At 45.0% G+C, this 27575-nt stretch overlaps 1 protein-coding gene across 8 annotated transcripts in view; it reads right to left on the bottom strand.

Moving 5' to 3' along the window:
• LOC118381670 (septin-9-like) overlaps positions 1-27575 on the bottom strand; it is a 155234-nt gene that overhangs the window by 70197 nt on the left and 57462 nt on the right. For 4 of the 8 annotated variants that reach the window (XM_052517731.1, XM_052517723.1, XM_052517730.1 and 1 more), the window contains one exon: positions 11028-11858. In XM_052517731.1, coding sequence (XP_052373691.1) covers positions 11028-11858 — 831 coding nt within the window. Of the gene's footprint in view, positions 1-11027; positions 11859-12229; positions 12375-12800; positions 12868-13024; positions 13092-27575 lie in introns of those variants that run through there. The other 4 variants (XM_052517732.1, XM_052517729.1, XM_052517728.1 and 1 more) reach the window with 4 other exon arrangements.

A 27575-nucleotide genomic window follows, 5' to 3' on the forward strand; every position in this document is an offset into this window, starting at 1 on the left:
ACTTTACTGCATGTTTACACAGGACACAGCTGAAGGATGGACCAGCAACTATGAAACACAACCACTACTTTACTGCATGTTTACACAGGACACAGCTGAAGGATGGACCAGCAACTATGAAACACAACCACTACTTTACTGCATGTTTACACAGGAAACAGCTGAAAGATGGACCAGCAACTATGAAACACAACCACTACTTTACTGCATGTTTACACAGGACACAGCTGAAGGATGGACCAGCAACTATGAAACACAACCACTACTTTACTGCATGTTTACACAGGACACAGCTGAAGGATGGACCAGCAACTATGAAACACAACCACTACTTTACTGCATGTTTACACAGGACACAGCTGAAGGATGGACCAGCAACTATGAAACACAACCACTACTTTACTGCATGTTTACACAGGACACAGCTGAAGGATGGACCAGCAACTATGAAACACAACCACTACTTTACTGCATGTTTACACAGGACACAGCTGAAGGATGGACCAGCAACTATGAAACACAACCACTACTTTACTGCATGTTTACACAGGACACAGCTGAAGGATGGACCAGCAACTATGAAACACAACCACTACTTTACTGCATGTTTACACAGGACACAGCTGAAGGATGGACCAGCAACTATGAAACACAACCACTACTTTACTGCATGTTTACACAGGACACAGCTGAAGGATGGACCAGCAACTATGAAACACAACCACTACTTTACTGCATGTTTACACAGGACACAGCTGAAGGATGGACCAGCAACTATGAAACACAACCACTACTTTAGTTTACACAGGACACAGCTGAAGGATGGACCAGCAACTATGAAACACAACCACTACTTTACTGCATGTTTACACAGGACACAGCTGAAGGATGGACCAGCAACTATGAAACACAACCACTACTTTACTGCATGTTTACACAGGACACAGCTGAAGGATGGACCAGCAACTATGAAACACAACCACTACTTTACTGCATGTTTACACAGGACACAGCTGAAGGATGGACCAGCAACTATGAAACACAACCACTACTTTACTGCATGTTTGGGACACAGCACCAGGACACAGCTGAAAGATGGACCAGCAACTATGAAACACAACCACTACTTTACTGCATGTTTACACAGGACACAGCTGAAGGATGGACCAGCAACTATGAAACACAACCACTACTTTACTGCGTGTTTACACAGGAAACAGCTGAAGGATGGACCAGCAACTATGAAACACAACCACTACTTTACTGCATGTTTACACAGGACACAGCTGAAGGATGGACCAGCAACTATGAAACACAACCACTACTTTACTGCATGTTTACACAGGACACAGCTGAAGGATGGACCAGCAACTATGAAACACAACCACTACTTTACTGCATGTTTACACAGGACACAGCTGAAGGATGGACCAGCAACTATGAAACACAACCACTACTTTACTGCATGTTTACACAGGACACAGCTGAAGGATGGACCAGCAACTATGAAACACAACCACTACTTTACTGCATGTTTACACAGGACACAGCTGAAGGATGGACCAGCAACTATGAAACACAACCACTACTTTACTGCATGTTTACACAGGACACAGCTGAAGGATGGACCAGCAACTATGAAACACAACCACTACTTTACTGCATGTTTACACAGGACACAGCTGAAGGATGGACCAGCAACTATGAAACACAACCACTACTTTACTGCATGTTTACACAGGAAACAGCTGAAGGATGGACCAGCAACTATGAAACACAACCACTACTTTACTGCATGTTTACACAGGACACAGCTGAAGGATGGACCAGCAACTATGAAACACAACCACTACTTTACTGCATGTTTACACAGGACACAGCTGAAGGATGGACCAGCAACTATGAAACACAACCACTACTTTACTGCATGTTTACACAGGACACAGCTGAAGGATGGACAACAGCACTTTTACATGTTTATGATGGACCAAACTATGAAACAACCACTACTTTACTGCATGTTTACACAGGACACAGCTGAAGGATGGACCAGCAACTATGAAACACAACCACTACTTTACTGCATGTTTACACAGGACACAGCTGAAGGATGGACCAGCAACTATGAAACACAACCACTACTTTACTGCATGTTTACACAGGACACAGCTGAAGGATGGACCAGCAACTATGAAACACAACCACTACTTTACTGCATGTTTACACAGGACACAGCTGAAGGATGGACCAGCAACTATGAAACACAACCACTACTTTACTGCATGTTTACACAGGACACAGCTGAAGGATGGACCAGCAACTATGAAACACAACCACTACTTTACTGCATGTTTACACAGGACACAGCTGAAGGATGGACCAGCAACTATGAAACACAACCACTACTTTACTGCATGTTTACACAGGACACAGCTGAAGGATGGACCAGCAACTATGAAACACAACCACTACTTTACTGCATGTTTACACAGGACACAGCTGAAGGATGGACCAGCAACTATGAAACACAACCACTACTTTACTGCATGTTTACACAGGAAACAGCTGAAAGATGGACCAGCAACTATGAAACACAACCACTACTTTACTGCATGTTTACACAGGAAACAGCTGAAGGATGGACCAGCAACTATGAAACACAACCACTACTTTACTGCATGTTTACACAGGAAACAGCTGAAGGATGGACAAGCAACTATGAAACACAACCACTACTTTACTGCATGTTTACACAGGAAACAGCTGAAAGATGGACCAGCAACTATGAAACACAACCACTACTTTACTGCATGTTTACACAGGACACAGCTGAAGGATGGACCAGCAACTATGAAACACAACCACTACTTTACTGCATGTTTACACAGGAAACAGCTGAAAGATGGACCAGCAACTATGAAACACAACCACTACTTTACTGCATGTTTACACAGGACACAGCTGAAGGATGGACCAGCAACTATGAAACACAACCACTACTTTACTGCGTGTTTACACAGGAAACAGCTGAAGGATGGACCAGCAACTATGAAACACAACCACTACTTTACTGCATGTTTACACAGGACACAGCTGAAGGATGGACCAGCAACTATGAAACACAACCACTACTTTACTGCATGTTTACACAGGAAACAGCTGAAGGATGGACCAGCAACTATGAAACACAACCACTACTTTACTGCATGTTTACACAGGACACAGCTGAAGGATGGACCAGCAACTATGAAACACAACCACTACTTTACTGCATGTTTACACAGGACACAGCTGAAAGATGGACCAGCAACTATGAAACACAACCACTACTTTACTGCATGTTTACACAGGACACAGCTGAAGGATGGACCAGCAACTATGAAACACAACCACTACTTTACTGCATGTTTACACAGGACACAGCTGAAGGATGGACCAGCAACTATGAAACACAACCACTACTTTACTGCATGTTTACACAGGACACAGCTGAAGGATGGACCAGCAACTATGAAACACAACCACTACTTTACTGCATGTTTACACAGGACACAGCTGAAGGATGGACCAGCAACTATGAAACACAACCACTACTTTACTGCATGTTTACACAGGACACAGCTGAAGGATGGACCAGCAACTATGAAACACAACCACTACTTTACTGCATGTTTACACAGGACACAGCTGAAGGATGGACCAGCAACTATGAAACACAACCACTACTTTACTGCATGTTTACACAGGACACAGCTGAAGGATGGACCAGCAACTATGAAACACAACCACTACTTTACTGCATGTTTACACAGGACACAGCTGAAGGATGGACCAGCAACTATGAAACACAACCACTACTTTACTGCATGTTTACACAGGACACAGCTGAAGGATGGACCAGCAACTATGAAACACAACCACTACTTTACTGCATGTTTACAGCTGAAGGAGGACACAGCTGAACTTTACTGCATGATGGACCAGCAACTATGAAACACAACCACTACTTTACTGCATGTTTACACAGGACACAGCTGAAGGATGGACCAGCAACTATGAAACACAACCACTACTTTACTGCATGTTTACACAGGACACAGCTGAAGGATGGACCAGCAACTATGAAACACAACCACTACTTTACTGCATGTTTACACAGGACACAGCTGAAGGATGGACCAGCAACTATGAAACACAACCACTACTTTACTGCATGTTTACACAGGACACAGCTGAAGGATGGACCAGCAACTATGAAACACAACCACTACTTTACTGCATGTTTACACAGGACACAGCTGAAGGATGGACCAGCAACTATGAAACACAACCACTACTTTACTGCATGTTTACACAGGACACAGCTGAAGGATGGACCAGCAACTATGAAACACAACCACTACTTTACTGCATGTTTACACAGGACACAGCTGAAGGATGGACCAGCAACTATGAAACACAACCACTACTTTACTGCATGTTTACACAGGACACAGCTGAAGGATGGACCAGCAACTATGAAACACAACCACTACTTTACTGCATGTTTACACAGGACACAGCTGAAGGATGGACCAGCAACTATGAAACACAACCACTACTTTACTGCATGTTTACACAGGACACAGCTGAAGGATGGACCAGCAACTATGAAACACAACCACTACTTTACTGCATGTTTACACAGGACACAGCTGAAGGATGGACCAGCAACTATGAAACACAACCACTACTTTACTGCATGTTTACACAGGACACAGCTGAAGGATGGACCAGCAACTATGAAACACAACCACTACTTTACTGCATGTTTACACAGGACACAGCTGAAGGATGGACCAGCAACTATGAAACACAACCACTACTTTACTGCATGTTTACACAGGACACAGCTGAAGGATGGAACAACTATGAAACACAACCACTACTTTACTGCATGTTTACACAGGACACAGCTGAAGGATGGACCAGCAACTATGAAACACAACCACTACTTTACTGCATGTTTACACAGGACACAGCTGAAGGATGGACCAGCAACTATGAAACACAACCACTACTTTACTGCATGTTTACACAGGACACAGCTGAAGGATGGACCAGCAACTATGAAACACAACCACTACTTTACTGCATGTTTACACAGGACACAGCTGAAGGATGGACCAGCAACTATGAAACACAACCACTACTTTACTGCATGTTTACACAGGACACAGCTGAAAGATGGACCAGCAACTATGAAACACAACCACTACTTTACTGCATGTTTACACAGGACACAGCTGAAGGATGGACCAGCAACTATGAAACACAACCACTACTTTACTGCATGTTTACACAGGACACAGCTGAAGGATGGACCAGCAACTATGAAACACAACCACTACTTTACTGCATGTTTACACAGGACACAGCTGAAGGATGGACCAGCAACTATGAAACACAACCACTACTTTACTGCATGTTTACAGCTGAAAGATGGACCAGGACACAGCTGACAGGATGGACCAGCAACTATGAAACACAACCACTACTTTACTGCATGTTTACACAGGACACAGCTGAAGGATGGACCAGCAACTATGAAACACAACCACTACTTTACTGCATGTTTACACAGGACACAGCTGAAGGATGGACCAGCAACTATGAAACACAACCACTACTTTACTGCATGTTTACACAGGACACAGCTGAAGGATGGACCAGCAACTATGAAACACAACCACTACTTTACTGCATGTTTACACAGGACACAGCTGAAGGATGGACCAGCAACTATGAAACACAACCACTACTTTACTGCATGTTTACACAGGACACAGCTGAAGGATGGACCAGCAACTATGAAACACAACCACTACTTTACTGCATGTTTACACAGGACACAGCTGAAGGATGGACCAGCAACTATGAAACACAACCACTACTTTACTGCATGTTTACACAGGACACAGCTGAAGGATGGACCAGCAACTATGAAACACAACCACTACTTTACTGCATGTTTACACAGGACACAGCTGAAGGATGGACCAGCAACTATGAAACACAACCACTACTTTACTGCATGTTTACACAGGACACAGCTGAAGGATGGACCAGCAACTATGAAACACAACCACTACTTTACTGCATGTTTACACAGGACACAGCTGAAGGATGGACCAGCAACTATGAAACACAACCACTACTTTACTGCATGTTTACACAGGAAACAGCTGAAGGATGGACCAGCAACTATGAAACACAACCACTACTTTACTGCATGTTTACACAGGACACAGCTGAAGGATGGACCAGCAACTATGAAACACAACCACTACTTTACTGCATGTTTACACAGGACACAGCTGAAGGATGGACCAGCAACTATGAAACACAACCACTACTTTACTGCATGTTTACACAGGACACAGCTGAAGGATGGACCAGCAACTATGAAACACAACCACTACTTTACTGCATGTTTACACAGGACACAGCTGAAGGATGGACCAGCAACTATGAAACACAACCACTACTTTACTGCATGTTTACACAGGACACAGCTGAAGGATGGACCAGCAACTATGAAACACAACCACTACTTTACTGCATGTTTACACAGGACACAGCTGAAGGATGGACCAGCAACTATGAAACACAACCACTACTTTACTGCATGTTTACACAGGACACAGCTGAAGGATGGACCAGCAACTATGAAACACAACCACTACTTTACTGCATGTTTACACAGGACACAGCTGAAGGATGGACCAGCAACTATGAAACACAACCACTACTTTACTGCATGTTTACACAGGACACAGCTGAAGGATGGACCAGCAACTATGAAACACAACCACTACTTTACTGCATGTTTACACAGGACACAGCTGAAGGATGGACCAGCAACTATGAAACACAACCACTACTTTACTGCATGTTTACACAGGACACAGCTGAAGGATGGACCAGCAACTATGAAACACAACCACTACTTTACTGCATGTTTACACAGGACACAGCTGAAGGATGGACCAGCAACTATGAAACACAACCACTACTTTACTGCATGTTTACACAGGACACAGCTGAAGGATGGACCAGCAACTATGAAACACAACCACTACTTTACTGCATGTTTACACAGGACACAGCTGAAGGATGGACCAGCAACTATGAAACACAACCACTACTTTACTGCATGTTTACACAGGACACAGCTGAAGGATGGACCAGCAACTATGAAACACAACCACTACTTTACTGCATGTTTACACAGGACACAGCTGAAGGATGGACCAGCAACTATGAAACACAACCACTACTTTACTGCATGTTTACACAGGACACAGCTGAAGGATGGACCAGCAACTATGAAACACAACCACTACTTTACTGCATGTTTACACAGGACACAGCTGAAGGATGGACCAGCAACTATGAAACACAACCACTACTTTACTGCATGTTTACACAGGACACAGCTGAAGGATGGACCAGCAACTATGAAACACAACCACTACTTTACTGCATGTTTACACAGGACACAGCTGAAGGATGGACCAGCAACTATGAAACACAACCACTACTTTACTGCATGTTTACACAGGACACAGCTGAAGGATGGACCAGCAACTATGAAACACAACCACTACTTTACTGCATGTTTACACAGGACACAGCTGAAGGATGGACCAGCAACTATGAAACACAACCACTACTTTACTGCATGTTTACACAGGACACAGCTGAAGGATGGACCAGCAACTATGAAACACAACCACTACTTTACTGCATGTTTACACAGGACACAGCTGAAGGATGGACCAGCAACTATGAAACACAACCACTACTTTACTGCATGTTTACACAGGACACAGCTGAAGGATGGACCAGCAACTATGAAACACAACCACTACTTTACTGCATGTTTACACAGGATGGACCAGGAAACACAACCACACAGCTGAAGGATGGACCAGCAACTATGAAACACAACCACTACTTTACTGCATGTTTACACAGGACACAGCTGAAGGATGGACCAGCAACTATGAAACACAACCACTACTTTACTGCATGTTTACACAGGACACAGCTGAAGGATGGACCAGCAACTATGAAACACAACCACTACTTTACTGCATGTTTACACAGGACACAGCTGAAGGATGGACCAGCAACTATGAAACACAACCACTACTTTACTGCATGTTTACACAGGACACAGCTGAAGGATGGACCAGCAACTATGAAACACAACCACTACTTTACTGCATGTTTACACAGGACACAGCTGAAGGATGGACCAGCAACTATGAAACACAACCACTACTTTACTGCATGTTTACACAGGACACAGCTGAAGGATGGACCAGCAACTATGAAACACAACCACTACTTTACTGCATGTTTACACAGGACACAGCTGAAGGATGGACCAGCAACTATGAAACACAACCACTACTTTACTGCATGTTTACACAGGACACAGCTGAAGGATGGACCAGCAACTATGAAACACAACCACTACTTTACTGCATGTTTACACAGGACACAGCTGAAGGATGGACCAGCAACTATGAAACACAACCACTACTTTACTGCATGTTTACACAGGACACAGCTGAAGGATGGACCAGCAACTATGAAACACAACCACTACTTTACTGCATGTTTACACAGGACACAGCTGAAAGATGGACCAGCAACTATGAAACATAACCACTACTTTACTGCATGTTTACACAGGACACAGCTGAAGGATGGACCAGCAACTATGAAACACAACCACTACTTTACTGCATGTTTACACAGGACACAGCTGAAGGATGGACCAGCAACTATGAAACACAACCACTACTTTACTGCATGTTTACACAGGACACAGCTGAAGGATGGACCAGCAACTATGAAACACAACCACTACTTTACTGCATGTTTACACAGGACACAGCTGAAGGATGGACCAGCAACTATGAAACACAACCACTACTTTACTGCATGTTTACACAGGACACAGCTGAAGGATGGACCAGCAACTATGAAACACAACCACTACTTTACTGCATGTTTACACAGGACACAGCTGAAGGATGGACCAGCAACTATGAAACACAACCACTACTTTACTGCATGTTTACACAGGACACAGCTGAAGGATGGACCAGCAACTATGAAACACAACCACTACTTTACTGCATGTTTACACAGGACACAGCTGAAGGATGGACCAGCAACTATGAAACACAACCACTACTTTACTGCATGTTTACACAGGAAACAGCTGAAAGATGGACCAGCAACTATGAAACACAACCACTACTTTACTGCATGTTTACACAGGACACAGCTGAAGGATGGACCAGCAACTATGAAACACAACCACTACTTTACTGCATGTTTACACAGGACACAGCTGAAGGATGGACCAGCAACTATGAAACACAACCACTACTTTACTGCATGTTTACACAGGACACAGCTGAAGGATGGACCAGCAACTATGAAACACAACCACTACTTTACTGCATGTTTACACAGGACACAGCTGAAGGATGGACCAGCAACTATGAAACACAACCACTACTTTACTGCATGTTTACACAGGACACAGCTGAAGGATGGACCAGCAACTATGAAACACAACCACTACTTTACTGCATGTTTACACAGGACACAGCTGAAGGATGGACCAGCAACTATGAAACACAACCACTACTTTACTGCATGTTTACACAGGACACAGCTGAAGGATGGACCAGCAACTATGAAACACAACCACTACTTTACTGCATGTTTACACAGGACACAGCTGAAGGATGGACCAGCAACTATGAAACACAACCACTACTTTACTGCATGTTTACACAGGACACAGCTGAAGGATGGACCAGCAACTATGAAACACAACCACTACTTTACTGCATGTTTACACAGGACACAGCTGAAGGTTTAAACAGGACACATGAAGGATGGACCAGCAACTATGAAACACAACCACTACTTTACTGCATGTTTACACAGGACACAGCTGAAGGATGGACCAGCAACTATGAAACACAACCACTACTTTACTGCATGTTTACACAGGACACAGCTGAAGGACGGACCAGCAACTATGAAACACAACCACTACTTTACTGCATGTTTACACAGGACACAGCTGAAGGATGGACCAGCAACTATGAAACACAACCACTACTTTACTGCATGTTTACACAGGACACAGCTGAAGGATGGACCAGCAACTATGAAACACAACCACTACTTTACTGCATGTTTACACAGGACACAGCTGAAGGATGGACCAGCAACTATGAAACACAACCACTACTTTACTGCATTCTTAACACCGGAGTCGACCCTGTAAAAACATCACTTCCAGGAATATCTGAAATGAAAACCAAGGGAGTACCACATCATACATAGTTCAGTTTCACAATTCACTGCTATGTCAACCTCTGTCTGCTTCCATTAAGTCCTTTATAAGATCCTGACGTAATGGTTAGAGTACACTCAACTTGGCTGGCTGACTGGCTGGCTGGCTGACTGGCTGGCTGACTGGCTGGCTGGCTGGCTGACTGAGCCCATTCTTACTGCTGGGCCTCAGCTGGGATCCTCATCATTACTCTGACCTATATTCCCAGTCAGACATCCAGACAGCACAGCAGCAAGAGCTCATGAGAAACCATCTGTACTGGTACTGTCACTGTTGCCTTGCAGAGTCAGGCTGCACTTTGTCTGAGTAAAAGGTGACTATTCACATGTCAAATAAGACAGCTTGTGTATCTAAACTGTCTTGAAATGGTGCGAACACTGAAAACAAATGCAACTGACATTCTACAACACAAATGATTCTGATCAAAGCAAAGGAACAACCCCTGAACTTTAAAAAACAACTTTCTCTACATTCTCTCTCAGCAGAAAGCAGTTGTGAAATACTGTCCACAGACAGAGAGAGCGCACAGAGGTGAAATGAACAAGCATTAGAGACTAATGCATATGTCAGACATAGAATTAGATTGACTTACTCTCTATAGGTCTGACGACGGGCGTCTCGCTGACCGGAGGCTGTGTCCTCTCACTCCTGGGCTCCACCAGGCTGGGCAGGGGGCCACTGGGCACTGGGGGGTGGCTGTTGTTCTCCACCACCCTGACCGGAGGCTGTGTCCTCTCACTCCTGGGCTCCACCAGGCTGGGCAGGGGGCCACTGGGCACTGGGGGGTGGCTGTTGTTCTCCACCACCCTGACAGGAGGTGGTGCTGTCATCTCTGGCTGTCGGAAGACAGGCATCTCGGGTCTCCTGGAAGTAAAGCCCTCCACAGGGCTGACCATGGTGGGGTCGGTCCTCCTCTGAGGGGGGTCAGGGATCCGGGTGGCTAAGGGAGGCTGGGAGTCCCCCCTCCTGGGTGCCCCGGGGGGCTCGTGGGGCCGAGAGAGAGAGATCTCTGCCCGTCTGTGTGCCGAGCTGGAGCTGGTGGAGCTCTCTGGGACGGCTCCGGCTCGAGAACCAAGGCTCTGGGCCTCAGGCCTCTTCAGGCCGAAGCGGGCGATACCCGGGCTGGGCGAGCTGTCAATCTGCTTGGATGACACCTCAATAGAGATCTCGGTCCGGCGGGTGGAGGCTGTATCCAGGGCACGGCCTCCTACCACTCCCCCGGACAGCTCCATGCGTCTCAGGCTGGTTTTGGGGGAGCAAGGGTTGGAGTCAGAAGGCGAGGTTCTGGAGGGGTTGTCAGAGTTGCGGGCTTCGTGGAAGCTTCGCTGGCTGGAGGTGGAGGAGCGGAGGTTGGTCCTACGGGACAGAGGGGAGGGGTTGATGGAGATGTCAGACTCCTCCACCTCAAACGACCTCTTTAGTGCTGGAAAAGAGAAGACATGATGTTGTGGTCAGTCAACAGATCAACACAGACAAATTGTGTTGCCTTGTACATTAATTAAGTAATATAATGAATGGATTAATAAACGTCAATATATGCATCAGTATATATCACAATTTCATAATTTAGTTGAGTAGCCTACTGCTATAGCCTAACTAGGCTACCAAAATACAAGAGGGGAAAGCGTTTCCGGTTTGGAATAATCTCTTGGAGATTGTAGGCCTACAATTTGATTTCTAAAGTGTTTGGGAACACCATTCAAAAATCAAATTGAAAACTATGTCGCAAAAAACAAAAACCCTACGGAATCCCGATGTAACTAAAATATTAACAGGGGAAGTGCCGTTCATTACCTGATTTAATACGCTTCACATATTTTTTCATCATTGCTATGTAGTTATTTCGCATCCCCTCAATGAACGTGAATGACTCACAACAAACCGATGCGCACTAACTGATCAAACACAACCAGAGCGCGCGCTACTGTGGTGTATTCATTACCTCTTACGACGGAAACCGTTTACAAGTTAAGAACCAAATGGAAGCAAACGGAACGAAACATGGCGGGACCTACCTGAATTTGTCCAATAGAAACTCTAGTTTTCGTTGCAAAACTTTTGGTGTAAACGGTTTCTGTTGTTAAATATTACAAATCCTTTTACAACGAATCTGAGTAATGAATACACCCCTGCGCTCGCCCTGCCCATAAATTGTGATGAATTAGCATGTATTCTATAAAAAAAATACTCAAATTCTGTTCAATTCTGTCCATTGAATAAAAACGCGGTTCTATCAACGAATAATATAGATAAACAGCAACAGGTTGGCTAATGGTGTTACCTTTATATATACCATCTATGGGTGTTACCTTTATATATACCATCTATGGGTGTTACCTTTATCTATACCATCTATGGGTGTTACCTTTATATATACCATCTATGGGTGTTACCTTTATATATACCATCTATGGGTGTGACCTTTATATATACCATCTATGGGTGTTACCTTTATCTATACCATCTATGGGTGTGACCTTTATATATACCATCTATGGGTGTGACCTTTATATATACCATCTATGGGTGTTACCTTTATATATACCATCTATGGGTGTTACCTTTATATATACCATCTATGGGTGTTACCTTTATATATACCATCTATGGGTGTTACCTTTATATATACCATCTATGGGTGTGACCTTTATATATACCTCTATTTCTGTGACGTGGGTCATTTGTTGATCACGTGACCCACTTACATTTAAAGTAAAACCCAAGCTGATTATAATATATATTTAGTAATTTCTTTAGTAATCTCTTTAGTAATGAAGTTTCTACAATAGAAGGACCAATATTAGTCTAGCCCAGCTCACTTGAAATAGCATTCTACACACTCTTCAGTAACGTAACTTTTGGATTACCCAAAATCAGTAATGTAATCTGATTACATTACTTTTGGATTACTTTCAGATTACTTTCACCTTAAAATGCATTAGAAGAAGACAAACATGTACGTTACCAATTGAACAACATCTATTTCAGGATAAATCAATGTTAAAGTTTACATATCTGGCCATATATGGGTGTAAAATGTTACTTTATGGGTTGGTTCTGTAGGCTTCTTCTAACCCATCGCTTTCTACTACATATAATAATAATACGATTAAATGATATCCTTACATTAAAAACCAAAGTCTATCAGTTTAGATTAGCCACAATGTTTTACCTGAGCATAACCCCAACACTAAGGACATATTAGCCAGCTCTACTCTCTATGATTTTGTTGTAATGAAGGACTGATTGGGCTCATTGATTGGAGTTGAATAATAAATGCTGCGCTTGTGGAATGGCATGCTTTGATCAATAATAATAAGTGACATCCGTATCACCGTAGACTAAACCGCTGCTGTCATCCTTACCGCCAAGCGTTTATTCAAGTTGGATCATCTTTGGATGCCGACAACAGTCATATCATTGGAAGAGATATCTTGAACTGTAGCCTACACACCTATTCCTGCTCTTTTCCCGCGATGCATCAAACACATTTGGTGTGTCATCATAGTGGTCTCTGACTTGTGGTCAGACTCGCTCAGGTGGAACAAACTTAAATTTGCGCCTTTTTTCAATGCTGATTTGAATATCATTGTGAAGACAGAGAAGTGTCAAAGATTTTCTTTCTGAATTTCAAAGTAATCCTCAAAGTAATCATCTAGTTTTTCAAAAGTATCTGTAATCTGATTACAATATTTTTGCTTGGTAACGTAACGGATTACAGTTACCGTTTTTTGTAACGGTAATGACTTACTCCCCAACCCTGCGTAACGTATGGGGTTCCATTGGTTCCGTGTCAGTTTGGAGGTTGCGACACCTGGCTAACCTCTGCTCTTCCAGACTAGGGCCCTGGAGCTCCCAGCGCCAGCATCTTCCCCCTCAGAAGGCCCCGAGCCAGGGAGCAGCATGGGGGTAATAGACCCCCTTATGGAGCACACTATTTTCACACACTTGGTTCTTTTCATCAGGTTTTTGTGTCGTATTACTGAATAAAAGCCATGCTGGCTGCAGTTTAGGCAGAGCTACCTCAAGATTTAAAGATGTGTGAGTAGATACATGACAAATGCGGTGCTATTAATGGTGTTTGACACAGAACTCTGGGTGTAATAGCTGATCTTGGCAACAGTTCAGAAATAGTTTTTAAAATGAGGAGTAACGTTTTTCAGGATGCATTATGGATATTTCTGTGATATAAAAATGGTGTGTCTGCTTAAACAAGGCTGAGTCTCACTGGCCTAATGCTCCTCTAAACTCCCTCGAACCTGCTGTACAGATACAGGAAATCTCAGCTGGTTGACGGTTATCGACAGATTGGCATTCCACGTCTGTCAGCACTCCGGGCCCTCTAGGTACTTTGGACCCATGGTCCCGGACAATGGCTGGCTTTATCCCAGCGCTCCCTGGCTAATAGTGGTCCGCCCTGGGCATGCCAGCGAGGTGAGGCCAGGTGACTGATGTCCAACTGTTACAAACAGGGATTAGGTTTCCTCCCTGAGACAGGAAGAGGGATCTGGCCCACTGTCAGCAGAACCGTGTTTAGATTTACATTTGACATTTTGGTCACTTATTAGCAGACGCTCTTATCCAGTGCATTAATTCAGCCAAGACAACCACATCACAATCACTGTAACTAAAACTCTCCTCAAGCTATCAGCAAAATCAATGCTAGTTAGTATCTGTTCATTGGGGTACAGCGTTAGAATATTTTTTTGCCATGGGGAACAAATATGAGCGCTTCATATTGGACAAGTCTCGGTAGTCCCTCAATGTTTCAATAGGTTTTCTACCGTTTGGTGATTAATGAACTCAACCCAAGATAGTGGCCTGATGATGAGTGTGATAGAGAGTGCTGTGTTGTTAAGGCTGTATCTCAATACTATAAAATGGCCTCAGTCTCTCCATCTGTTTTCCGCCATCTGCACTAACATTAAAGAACTGGTCTTTTGAAAGTGAGTTCCTGGAAAGAATCCCCCATACCAGTTTGGGAAGCCAATAAGATGTTCAATCACATAGTAGTATACCTGGAATCCGGAGGAGTGGGGATAACTAACCCGGTGCACCACATGAATAACAGCTTCCAGCCTATATTCATAAAGTGTCTTAGAGTAGAAATGCTGATCTAGAATAAGTTCAGCCTTTTACATTACAATTCATGTATGGGGGTAACTGATCCTAGACCAGCACTCTTATTCTGAGACGCTTCATGAATACAAACCCAATGGTCTCAGCTGATCCATACAATTCTGACCAGCTTTGAGGAGAGACAGAGGCTGTCCTGATGTGCCTACAGTGTATTACAGTTCACTGACAGCCATGCTAGTGGTAAAGGGAGACCTAGTCAGTTGCACAACTGAACGCATTCAACTGAAATGTGTCTTCTGCATTTAATCCATCAGAGTGGTGCAGGGGGCTGCCTTAATCTACAGCCACGTCATCAGCTCAGTTGTTGGGGGTTAACTGCCTTGCACAAGGGTAGAACAGCAGATTTCTCCACCTTGCTGACTCGGGGATTCAAACCAGTGAACTTTCGGTTACTGACCCACCACTCCTAACACTGCTAGGCTACCTGCCGGCCCGTGATAAGGAGAGTCATGCATCTGGATAGAGATAAGGACTAAGCCATGTGGCCCATGCTACAAACAGACATATACCAGATCTGCTACCACAGCTGACTAACCACCTGATGCTACGGCTGATCCTGCATAACAGATCTAGACAAACACAGATCTAGACCAGTGGTGTCACAAAGAACACTTTTGAGACAAAATGGCATGAACAAAATGGGCCATGAAATTCACTACCTGTAGATATGGCTGATATAATGCCTATAATGCCGAGACATATAAAACCGTTTAGATACAGTGATTCAACAGGAAATAAGGAAGAGCCTAAAACAACATGGCCTGATGAAGTCATTCTCACACAGCAGAAATAACAGGAATTACTTGAAGCAAGGATTAATAGTTACAGTAGTTAGTCCCATAGAGATCCTATTAAATTATTAGCATTCTAATTCCTAATTCTGTGGTTAGTCTTGTGTAGCATCTTTCAGTCCACTTAACAGCAAAAAGAGGAATCATCTCAGCTCAAAGAATATAGTAGCTTCCACAACACAAAAGTGCCATTTAAAGGGACACTTAACCACTTTTTAACCTCATATTCATTATCTCCAGCACCATACCTGTGACTACATTTGTTGTGATAGTCTTCACAGTGTTGAGGAACCAACCAACAGATATTGTGATTGCTGTAATGACCAGTCTGGGTGTAGTGATGTTAGGGGAGGACAAAAGAGAAGGGAGCTGTGTGTGTGAGTGTGTGTCGGATCTGTGGTAAGAGAGGCACCAGCTGTCTGGAGGAGACAGACAGGAGACACAGGCACTCTCAGCTCTGTGTGTGTGTGTGTGTGTGTGTGTGTGTGTGTGTGTGTGTGTGTGTGTGTGTGTGTGTGTGTGTGTGTGTGTGTGTGTGTGTGTGTGTGTGTGTGTGTGTGTGTGTGTGTGTGTGTGTGTGTGTGTGTGTGTGTGTGTGTGTGTGTGTGCATGTGGCCCCTTCCCCCTGTGTAGTAAGGTAAACACTGAGGGGTTGGAGCCTGGCTCACTGAGGCTCTGACGCACATCTCAGACACTGGCCCCTAAATCACTAATGTGTTATACTCACACAATACTGCAGGAGGTGAGGAGAGAGAGAGAGAGAGAGAGAGAGAGAGAGAGAGAGAGAGAGAGAGAGAGAGAGAGAGAGAGAGAGAGAGAGAGAGAGAGAGAGAGAGAGAGAGAGAGAGAGAGAGAGAGAGAGAGAGAGAGAGAGAGAGAGAGAGAGAGAGAGAGAGAGAGACAGAGAGAGAGAGAGAGAGAGAGAGAGAGAGAGAGAGAGAGAGAGAGAGAGAGAGAGAGAGAGACAGAGAGAGAGAGAGAGAGAGAGAGAGAGAGAGAGAGAGAGAGACAGAGAGAGAGAGAGAGAGAGACAGAGAGAGAGACAGAGAGAGAGAGACAGAGAGAGAGACAGAGAGAGAGAGACAGAGAGAGAGAGAGAGAGAGGGGGGGTCTGTGTATAGTATGTGTTTATGTGTTTGCATGCCAGTGTGTGTATGGTGCCTCCATGTCAGCTTGTCTGTATGTTTCCCAGCACAAGGACAAAGGCGTGTGAAGCCTCAAAGAGTCTTTATCAGGAGCTGTACAGTATCAATGAGATAACAGTGATCACAAGCCTCCTAGCAACAGCTAGATAATTATAATGAGGACCAAATGTCAACTCTGTTCTTAATTTTATTCACCTCCTTATCTTCCTCTACCTCTCTCTACCTCTACCTCCACCTCTCTCTCTCTCCCACCTCCCCATTTCCCCCTCTTTCAATTTCAATTTTATTTAAGGGCTTTATTGCCATGGGAAACATATGTTAACATTGCCAAAGAAAGTGAAGTAGATAACAAACAAAAGTGAAATAAGAAAATACAAATGAACAGTACACATTACACAAAAGTTCCAAAGTAATATTATGTGCAAATAGTTAAAGTACAAAAGGGAAGATAAATAAACATAAATATAGGTTGTATTTACAATGGTGTTTGTTCTTCACTGGTTTCCCTTTTCTTGTGGCAACGGGTCACACATTTTGCTGCTGTGATGGCACACTGTGGTATTTTACCCAACAGATATGGGAGTTCAAAATTAGATTGGTTTTCGAAATCTTGGTGGGTCTGTGTAATCTGAGGGAAACATGTGTCTCAAATATGGTCATACATTTGGCAGGAGGTTAGGAAGTACAGCTCAGTTTCCACCTCATTTTGTGGGCAGTGTGCACATAGCCTGTCTTCTCTTGAGAGCCAGGTCTGCCTACGGCGGCCTTTCTCAATAGCAAGGCTATGCTCACTGAGTCTGTACATAGTCAAAGCTTTCCTTAAGTGTGTGTCAGTCACAGTGGTCAGGTATTCTGCCACTGTGTATTCTCTGTTCAAGGCCAAATAGCATTCCAGTTTGCTCTGTTTTTTGTAAATTCGTTCAAATGTGTTATTTGTGGTTTTACGTTGTACACTGAGGATATTTTTGCAGAATTCTGCATGCAAAGTCTTAATTTGATGTTTGTCCCATTTTGTGAATCCTTGGTTGTTGAGCGGACCCCAGACCTCACAACCATAAATGGCAATGTGTTCTATAACTGATTCAAGTATTTTTAGCCAGATCCTAATTGGTATGAGAAGACTGCCTATGTTTGGGTTTGTTTGTCAATATCTCTCTCTCTCTCTCTCTCTCTCTCTCTCTCTCTCTCTCTCTCTCTCTCTCTCCTCTCTCTCTCTCTCTCTCTCTCTGTCTGTCTCTTATCCTCTCCCCCTCTTCTCTCTCTCTCTCTCTGTATCTTATCCTCTCCCCACTTCTCTCTTAGCCTGTCTTAAAACTTGTTTTCCAGGGCCTCCCGAGTGGCACAGCGATCTAAGGCACGGTAGTGTTTGAGGCATCACTACAGATCTCGGTTTGATCCTGGTCTGTGTCGGAGCCGGCCACGACCGGGAGACCCATGAGGCGGCACACAATTGGCCCAGCGTCGTCCGGGTTAGGGGAGGATTTGGCCAGTTGGGAAGTCCTTGTCCCATCATGCTCTAGCGACTGCTGTGGCGGTCGGGGTGCATGCACGCTGACTTCGGTCGCCAGCTGCGTGGTGTTTCCTCCGACACATTGGCTTCCAGGTTAAACAAGCAGTGTGTCAAGAAGCAGTGCGGCTTTGGAGGACGCATGGCTCTCGAACTTCGCCTCTCCTGAGTCCGTATGGGAGTTGCAGCGATGGGACAAGACTGTAACTACCAATTTGATATCATGAAAAAGGGGTAAAAAAGTACCAAAAAATTAAATAATAACTTGTTGCCCAAACACACTAAGACAGTCGTGAAGAGGGCACAACAAAACCTACACCTAAAGATGTGGTATGGGTCCTCAGATCCTCAAAAGGTTCTACAGCTGCACCATCGAGAGAATCCTGACTGGTTGCTTCACTGCCTGGTATGGCAACTGCTCGGCCTCCGACCGCAAGACACTACAGAGGGTAGTGCGTACGGCCCATTACATCACTGGGACCAAGCTTCCTGCCATCCAGGACCTCTATACCAGGCGGTGTCAGAGGAAGGCCCTAAAAATTGTCAAAGACTCCAGCCACCCAAGTCATGGACTGTTCTCTCTGCTACCGCACGGCAAGCGGTACCGGAGCACCAAGTCTAGGTCCGAGAGGCTTCTAAACAGCTTCTACCTCCAAGCCATAAGACTCCTGAATAGCTATATGTTCCTTAACACTTTTCTTCCTTAAAACTTCTTAAAGCGTTGTTGGTTAAGGGCTTGTCAGTAAGCATTTCACTGTAAGGTCTGCAACTGTTTTGATTTGATAAAGGCACCCACCACGCGATCAGCTGATTGTCAGCCAGAAGGAACAGAAGAGAACAGTTAAAGTCCTCATGACCAATGTGCTCCTCACAGTTTATCAGAAATATTGAGGCAAATTCAGGGGTGTGAATGATCAGTAGATGTTCCACGACATGTAGATTCTGATCTGTGATTGGCCAATTGTGCCCTTTTTACAGCTGAGAGTGTCAGAGAAGACAATGGTGTGTGACCCTTGACCCTCAACAAAGTGGCCAGGTCGGTGCGTGTGAGAACTCCTACTCTCAGCCCAGATCAGTCCTGATCCTGATACCTGTTGAATTCACACAGGATCCAGTGAAATAAGGACAACTCTTTCTATGAGACACATACACATAACAGAGAGGAAAATAAGGGCCTCAACCAGTGTGAGATGAGGTACAACCCAAAATATTGTATGAGCTTGAGTGAGAGTTGTGCCTATTCCTTCTCAATGCACACACACATATAATGCCTTATAAGTGCTTTTCTAATGCGTTGTGATAGCCCTCATAGAAAATGTTACCGGCCAAACTCACCTCATCAAGGCTACTTAACATCCCTCTCCAAAAGGTGTTCATTACAGTTGTCAAACACACTCTCCAACTCGAGCAGGAAAAGGTCATATTAGCTAAAAGAAAAGGGAAGTCTTTCATTGCTTTGTCGTATGATGAAGGCTGGTGATAACTCAAAGGGCCTTGGCTTGGCTGGGTGGGCGTGTGTGTTCTGTGTTCTGTGTTCTCTCTCTCTCTCTGTATGTGTGTGTGTGTGTGTGTGTGTGTGTGTGTGTGTGTGTGTGTGTGTGTGTGTGTGTGTGTGTGTGTGTGTGTGTGTGTGTGTGTGTGTGTGTGTGTGTGTGTGTGTGTGTGTGTGTGTGTGTGTGTGTGTGTGTGTGTGTGTGTGTGTGTGTGTGTGTGTGTGTCTAGATGCATTGGTGCCTGTGTGTGTGTCTGTGTGTGTATGTGGGCAGAGTATAAGTTACACTCCACATGTTCTACAGGGAGAATAACAAAGAGCGGTAGCTGAAAACATACAAAGGCTGTTTCTGTTTCTGTTCTCGCTGCCTGGGAGTGACCCCAGCAGTAGGTTCCAGTAGCCTCCAGCTACAACACACACAGCATGGCGGCAGAGGCAGGACACCTGTGTTAGTCGTGAGAGGTGAACTGATAGGGCAGATAAGGACGGAGACGGCTGGTTGACCTTTCAGCTCCTGGCAGGGGACACTTCCTGTGCTGTCCTCCAATGGGGTTCTCTAATAGAGTGGGGTCAGGGAAGCTACTGTGCAGAACAATGACAGATTGGCACAAAATGTAATAGTTAAGTTGAGAAACCAGTTATTTGAGTGGGCTTGCATTATAATGTATTGTACAGGTCAGATTCAAAATGCCTTGGAAAGCAGTTGAAAAGATTGAGCAATCAATCAAAATCACATTAACAATACGTTTTCAATACGTTTTCAATGTGTTTTTACTGGACCTGATTGGCCATCCCATTAACGTGAATCATCATAGAGCACAACCGTTTAATTCCACTTCATTTTGTGTCCTGAAAAGCTGTCTGATTAGACAGTCTCAGACATGGATCCCTTCTCCCTGTTGAAAACCACCCAGAATGTGTGGATTCTGTAGCTCCCATACAGTCTAATGATCCCCTCTAGATATGGTCTGTTCAGAGGACATGTTTTAGCTTATACAACGTGCACTAACCAATTGAGGGGTATTCAGAAAAAACAACCACAGCTAAATCACAGTTTGCTTATTCTGCTTTTCTACAGTATGTGAAAGACTTGATGTATGTCCCAAATGGCACCCTATTCCCTATGAGCTCCGGTCAAAAGTAGTGCACTAAATAGCAAATAGGAGGATGCCATATGGGATGCAACCTTGAATCTCTACCTCTGGTCTGATTTCTGCCCTGCCTGTCAGAAACTGAGCATCTAAAAAGAGGTTGACACTTCATTTAGTTGTCATGGTAGCATTGGCTCGTACTGCAGGCTGAGGGAAGATACTCACTGAGGGGAGGGGATAGCCCAAAGCATAACATAGCTGAGAACTGACTGTTATATGATGACAAAGTAACCACTTGTGTTATTCATATCAACCATTGGTTTAACACAAAATAAGTACTTAAAGAATGATCTAAGATCAGATTGTTTACCTCCAATACTGGCCTGAACCATTAATGGAGATAAGAGTATATCTGACCCTGAATCAGTTGTTAAAGGCAACTTCTACTACATTGGCAGTGAGGATAGGGTTAAAGCTGAGAGCAGGGCAGGCATTGAAGCTCCTCTCCTCCTCCGTAAAGAGAAGAGAAGACAGGCTGTGTTGATATCTACTCCTCCTCCGTAAAGAGAGAGAAGACAGGCTGTGTTGATATCTACTCCTCCTCCGTAAAGAGAAAAGAGGCCAGGCTGTGTTGATATCTACTCCTCCTCTGTAAAGAGAGAGAAGACAGGCTGTGTTGACATCTACTCTTCCTCTGTAAAGAGAAGAGAGGTCAGGCTGTGTGGATATCCTCTCCTCCTCTGTAAAGACAAGAGAGGACAGGCTGTGTGTGGATATCCTCTCCTCCTATGTAAAGAGAAGAGAGGCCAGGCTGTGTTGATATCTACTCCTCCTCTGTAAAGAGAAGAGAGGACAGGCTGTGTGTGGATATCTACTCCTCCTTTGTAAAGAGAAGAGAGGACAGGCTGTATGTGGATATCTACTCCTCCTCTGTAAGAGAAAAGAGGCCAGGCTGTGTGTGGATATCCTCTCCTCCTCTGTATAGAGAAGAGAGGACAGGCTGTGTGGATATCCTCTCCTCCTCTGTATAGAGAAGAGAGGCCAGGCTGTGTGGATATCTACTCCTCCTCTGTAAAGAGAAGAGAGGCCAGGCTGTGTGGATATCTACTCCTCCTCTGTAAAGAGAAGAGAGTCCAGGCTGTGTGGATATCCTCTCCTCCTCTGTATAGAGAAGAGAGGACAGGCTGTGCGGATATCCTCTCCTCCTCTGTAAAGAGAAGAGAGGCCAGGCTGTGTGGATATCCTCTCCTCCTCTGTAAAGAGAAGAGAGGCCAGGCTGTGTGGATATCCTCTCCTCCTCTGTATAGAGAAGAGAGGACAGGCTGTGCGGATATCCTCTCCTCCTCTGTAAAGAGAAGAGAGGCCAGGCTGTGTGGATATCCACTCCTCCTCTGTCTACCCAAACAATTTCACCCACCACAGAAATCTGCTCTCTCTCTGGAATTTCCTCTCACTGCCTAAACGCCCTCAGAATGTAAAAGACAGTAAGAAAGAGAGAGAATGTAAAAGACAGAAAGTGTGTGTGTGTGTGCGTGCGTGCGTGCGTGCGTGCGTGGGAGTGTGTGTGTGTGTGGGGGGAGGGGGAGGACTACTTCACTCCATGGCTCTGGAGCAGTGGGACCTTGCCTGACCCCTCACCCTCCATGGATTCCTCTGCTCTATCGATCACGACATACATTCAGTCTGAAACTGGCAGCCTAGAGGTCGTTTGTGTCACTTCAAAATGTACAAATCAAATTCATCACGGATTGGATCGTCTCTAACAAATCTAACCAGTCAGAGTATCAACGATAATAACGTCATCATGTAGGCCGGCTCTGGTCCAACCACTCGGTTTCTGGGACCAATCAGAACGCCCAGAAAGTGTTCGCATTCTAGAGATTGTAGTGGAAGGAAGCAAATCCAGACTCATAGTGGAGAAGAAAGGTCAGTTTGGCTGGAGTGATGTAAATGGGAAGCCAGGCAAAGTGGGACCTACATTAACTCTAATTTGTTTACGTAGACTATTCCTAAATCATTGCTGTTCTCCTGAGGTGGCTGCCATCTTCAGCAGCAGTACTACAGGACATCAGAGCATAATATCAACCTAAGAGCCCCTTCAATAGAGCACAAACTCACATATTCAGACATTGGCTGGCCCTCGCTTCATACTCGTCGCCAAACCCACTGGCTCCAGGTCATCTACAAGTCTCTGCTAGGTAAAGCCCCACCTTATCTCAGCTCACTGGTCATCATAGCCTCACCCACCCGTAGCACGCGCTCCAGCAGGTATATCTCACTGGTCATCATAGCAGCACCCACCCGTAGCACGCGCTCCAGCAGGTATATCTCACTGGTCATCATAGCAGCACCCACCCGTAGCACGCACTCCAGCAGGTATATCTCACTGGTCATCATAGCAGCACCCACCCGTAGCACGCACTCCAGCAGGTATATCTCACTGGTCATCATAGCAGCACCCACCCGTAGCACGCACTCCAGCAGGTATATCTCACTGGTCATCATAGCCTCACCCACCCGTAGCACGCACTCCAGCAGGTATATCTCACTGGTCATCATAGCCTCACCCACCCATAGCACGCACTCCAGCAGGTATATCTCACTGGTCATCATAGCAGCACCCATATCTCACTGGTCATCGCACTCCAGCAGGTATATCTCACTGGTCATCATAGCAGCACCCACCCTGGTCAGCACGCGCTCCAGTATATCTCAATGGTCATCATAGGTATATCTCACTGGTCATCATAGCCTCACCCACCCGTAGCACGCACTCCAGCAGGTATATCTCACTGGTCATCATAGCCTCACCCACCCGTAGCACGCGCTCCAGCGGGTATATCTCACTGGTCACTCCCAAAGCCAATTCTTCCTTTGGCCGCTTCTCCTTCCAGTTTTCTGCTGCCAATGACTGGAACGAACTGCAAAAATCACTAAGCTGGAGACTCATATTTCCCTCACTAGCTTTAAGCACCAGCTGTCAGAGCAGCTCACAGATCACTGCACCTGTACATAGCCCATCTGTAAATAGCCCATCCAATCTACCTCATCCCCATATTGTATTTATTTATTTATCTTGCTCCTTTGCACCCCAGGATCTCTACTTGCACATTCATCTTCTGCACACCCTACCATTCCAGTGTTAAATTGCTATATTGTAATTACTTCGCCACCATGGCCTATTTATTGCCTTACCTCTCTTATCCTACCTCATTTGCACATGCTGTATATGGACTTTTCTACTGTATTATTGATTGTATGTATGTTTATTCCATGTGTAACTCTGTGTTGTTGTCCGGGCTTCTACACCTGCATTGCTTGCTGTTTGGGGTTTTAGGCTGGGTTTCTGTACAGCACTTTGAGATATCAGCTGATGTACGAAGGGCTTTATAAATACATTTGATTTGATTTGATTTGTGTCAAACTGATTTGCTTTATCTTGGCCAGGTCGCAGTTGCAAATGAGAACTTGTTCTCAACTAGCCTACCTGGTTAAATAAGTAGAATACATTCTAATTCACAATGTCTGCCATTTAGCAGACATTTTTTATCCAAAGCGACATACAGTCAGTCACGCATGCAAACATTTTCGTATGGAAGGCCACAGCGGGAATCCAACCGACCACCAATGGTCTACCAACTGAGTCACACCGGACCACTTTTATCAAACAAATCAGGACACACTAGTTTGAGCTGAGAACAGCTGAAGGCCCCAGAGGCCTGGTCAGTAGACCCAGGGTTGTGTCAGGATGAGGTCATAGCTGAGGTCATGTCATAGCTGAGGTCATGTCATAGCTGAGGTCATCACCAGACTGTGGGAGCTCCCTGTCCTCTGAGTCTCCTACTAGCACCCTGTCCTCTGGGTCTCCTACTACCACAGCACCCTGTCCTCTGAGTCTCCTACTACCACAGCACCCTGTCCTCTGAGAACCCTACTACCACAGTACCCTGTCCTCTGAGTCTCCTACTACCACAGCACCCTGTCCTCTGAGTCCCCTACTACCACAGTACCCTGTCCTCTGAGTCCCCTACTACCACAGCACCCTGTCCTCTGAGTCTCCTACTACCACAGCACCCTGTCCTCTGAGTCTCCTACCGTGTCCTCTGAGTCTCCTACTACCACAGCACTGAGCCCCTACTATCACACCCTGTCCTCTGGGTCTCCTACTCACAGCACCCTGTCCTCTGAGTCCCCTACTACCACAGCACCCTGTCCTCTGAGTCTCCTACTACCACAGCACCCTGTCCTCTGAGTCTCCTACTACCACAGCACCCTGTCCTCTGAGTCTCCTACTACCACAGCACCCTGTCCTCTGAGTACCCTACTACCACAGCATCAGATAATTACCATCCTTTAGGTTTTCACTCCAACCCTAATCTAGCACATCTGATTCTTATAATTAGCTGGTTGACGAACTGAACCTGTTTAGTTACAACTGGGGTTGGAGTGAAGACCTACAGGAGGATAGCTTTCCAGGAACAGGGTTGGAGAGCCCTGAGTTAGGATAACCGTATGGAAGAGTGACACATTTAACCTCATACAGTAGTGACAGTCAGAGACACCTCTCTTTCTATCTCTCCTTTGTGTTTATCACATCACAGACATCGGAGAGTGAAGCAGCACACACACACACACACACCCACCCACACACACCCACACACACACAGAGATACGTTCTGCATAATTGAGTTGTGACACAAAAGACAGTAGCTCATTAGCTTTGACAACAACAGAAAGAACAATGCTTTTAACACAGACTTATACAAGCACTTTGACAGCATTCCAGTCAGCATCTGACAGCTTTTCTTCTCCTCATCATTTCTTCTCCTCTTCCTGTATTCCTTTCCTTCATCTCAACTATTGTTTGTGTTCAGTCTTTCTTTAGAAAGTGAAATCAGTATGCCACTGGTTGCAGCAGGCAGTTCCAGGAAGTGAGCAGTGAGCACATACCACTAGATACCTGGCGTTGACAGGGATCAGCTCTGGACAAGTGTGGATGCGTGCCTAATGGGCATGTGCTTGTGAAGTACGCAGGCAGACACGGACATGGGAGAGGTGTCAGCCTGTCAGTAAAGCCCACGGCTGGAGACGTACAGAGGATGGACGAGGCGCTGAGAGACGAAGAGAAGGAGGGAGGAGGAGAGGGATGACAGAGGGAATCTGTGCCAGGGGCAGAGAGATGAAATGGGGAAGAAAGCCCCTAAAAAGGAGGGAGGGATGTAGGGAAAGAGAGAGGTGGAGACGGTGGTGGTAGGATGGGGGAGGGAGAAGAGAGCCAGGTGTTACTCTCACAGCCGTGGTCAGTTGCTGAGTTTCTTCTAAAGGGATCTATCTCTCTTTCCCTACAGGATGTCTCAATAAAGAGCAGTAAGAAGTCAAGTTTCTCTCTCTCTCTCTCTCTCTCTCTCTCTCTCTCTCTCTCTCTCTCTCTCTCTCTGTTCTTCTCTCTCTCTCTCTCTCTCTCTCTCTGTTCCTCTCTCTCTCTGTATCTCTGTTCCTCTCTCTCTCTCTATCTCTGTTTCTCTATCTCTGTTTCTCTATCTCTGTTTCGCGATCTCTGTTTCTCTATCTCTGTTTCTCTCTCTCTCTCTCTCTCTCTCTCTCTCTCTCTCTCTCTCTCTGTTCCCCTGCCGGTCGTCCAGTGCCTTTAAAGAGCCTTATAAAGAGCTTCTAAATCAATAGCACACTGTGCTCTGAACTGAACACTCTCTCACACACCATATGCCCACATGACCTCCATGCTGACACACACGCAGCTCACAGCAGCTACAGAAAGAGAGTGAGAGAGAATAGTTGACCTGAAGAAGCAGTTGAAAAGTTGAAAAGGCAGCATTCCAAATGTAATGTTCCATTTCAATACCCACATTCAACATATTTAACTCTCAATGAAAAATACTCTCTATTTAAAAATATATATAATAGAACGTTTGGATATGATGTGTCCTCATGCAGGACTGAAGATGTTCCCTAAAAGA

This window comes from Oncorhynchus keta, unplaced genomic scaffold, assembly GCF_023373465.1.
Source record: "Oncorhynchus keta strain PuntledgeMale-10-30-2019 unplaced genomic scaffold, Oket_V2 Un_scaffold_9739_pilon_pilon, whole genome shotgun sequence".
Taxonomy (NCBI): domain Eukaryota; kingdom Metazoa; phylum Chordata; class Actinopteri; order Salmoniformes; family Salmonidae; genus Oncorhynchus; species Oncorhynchus keta.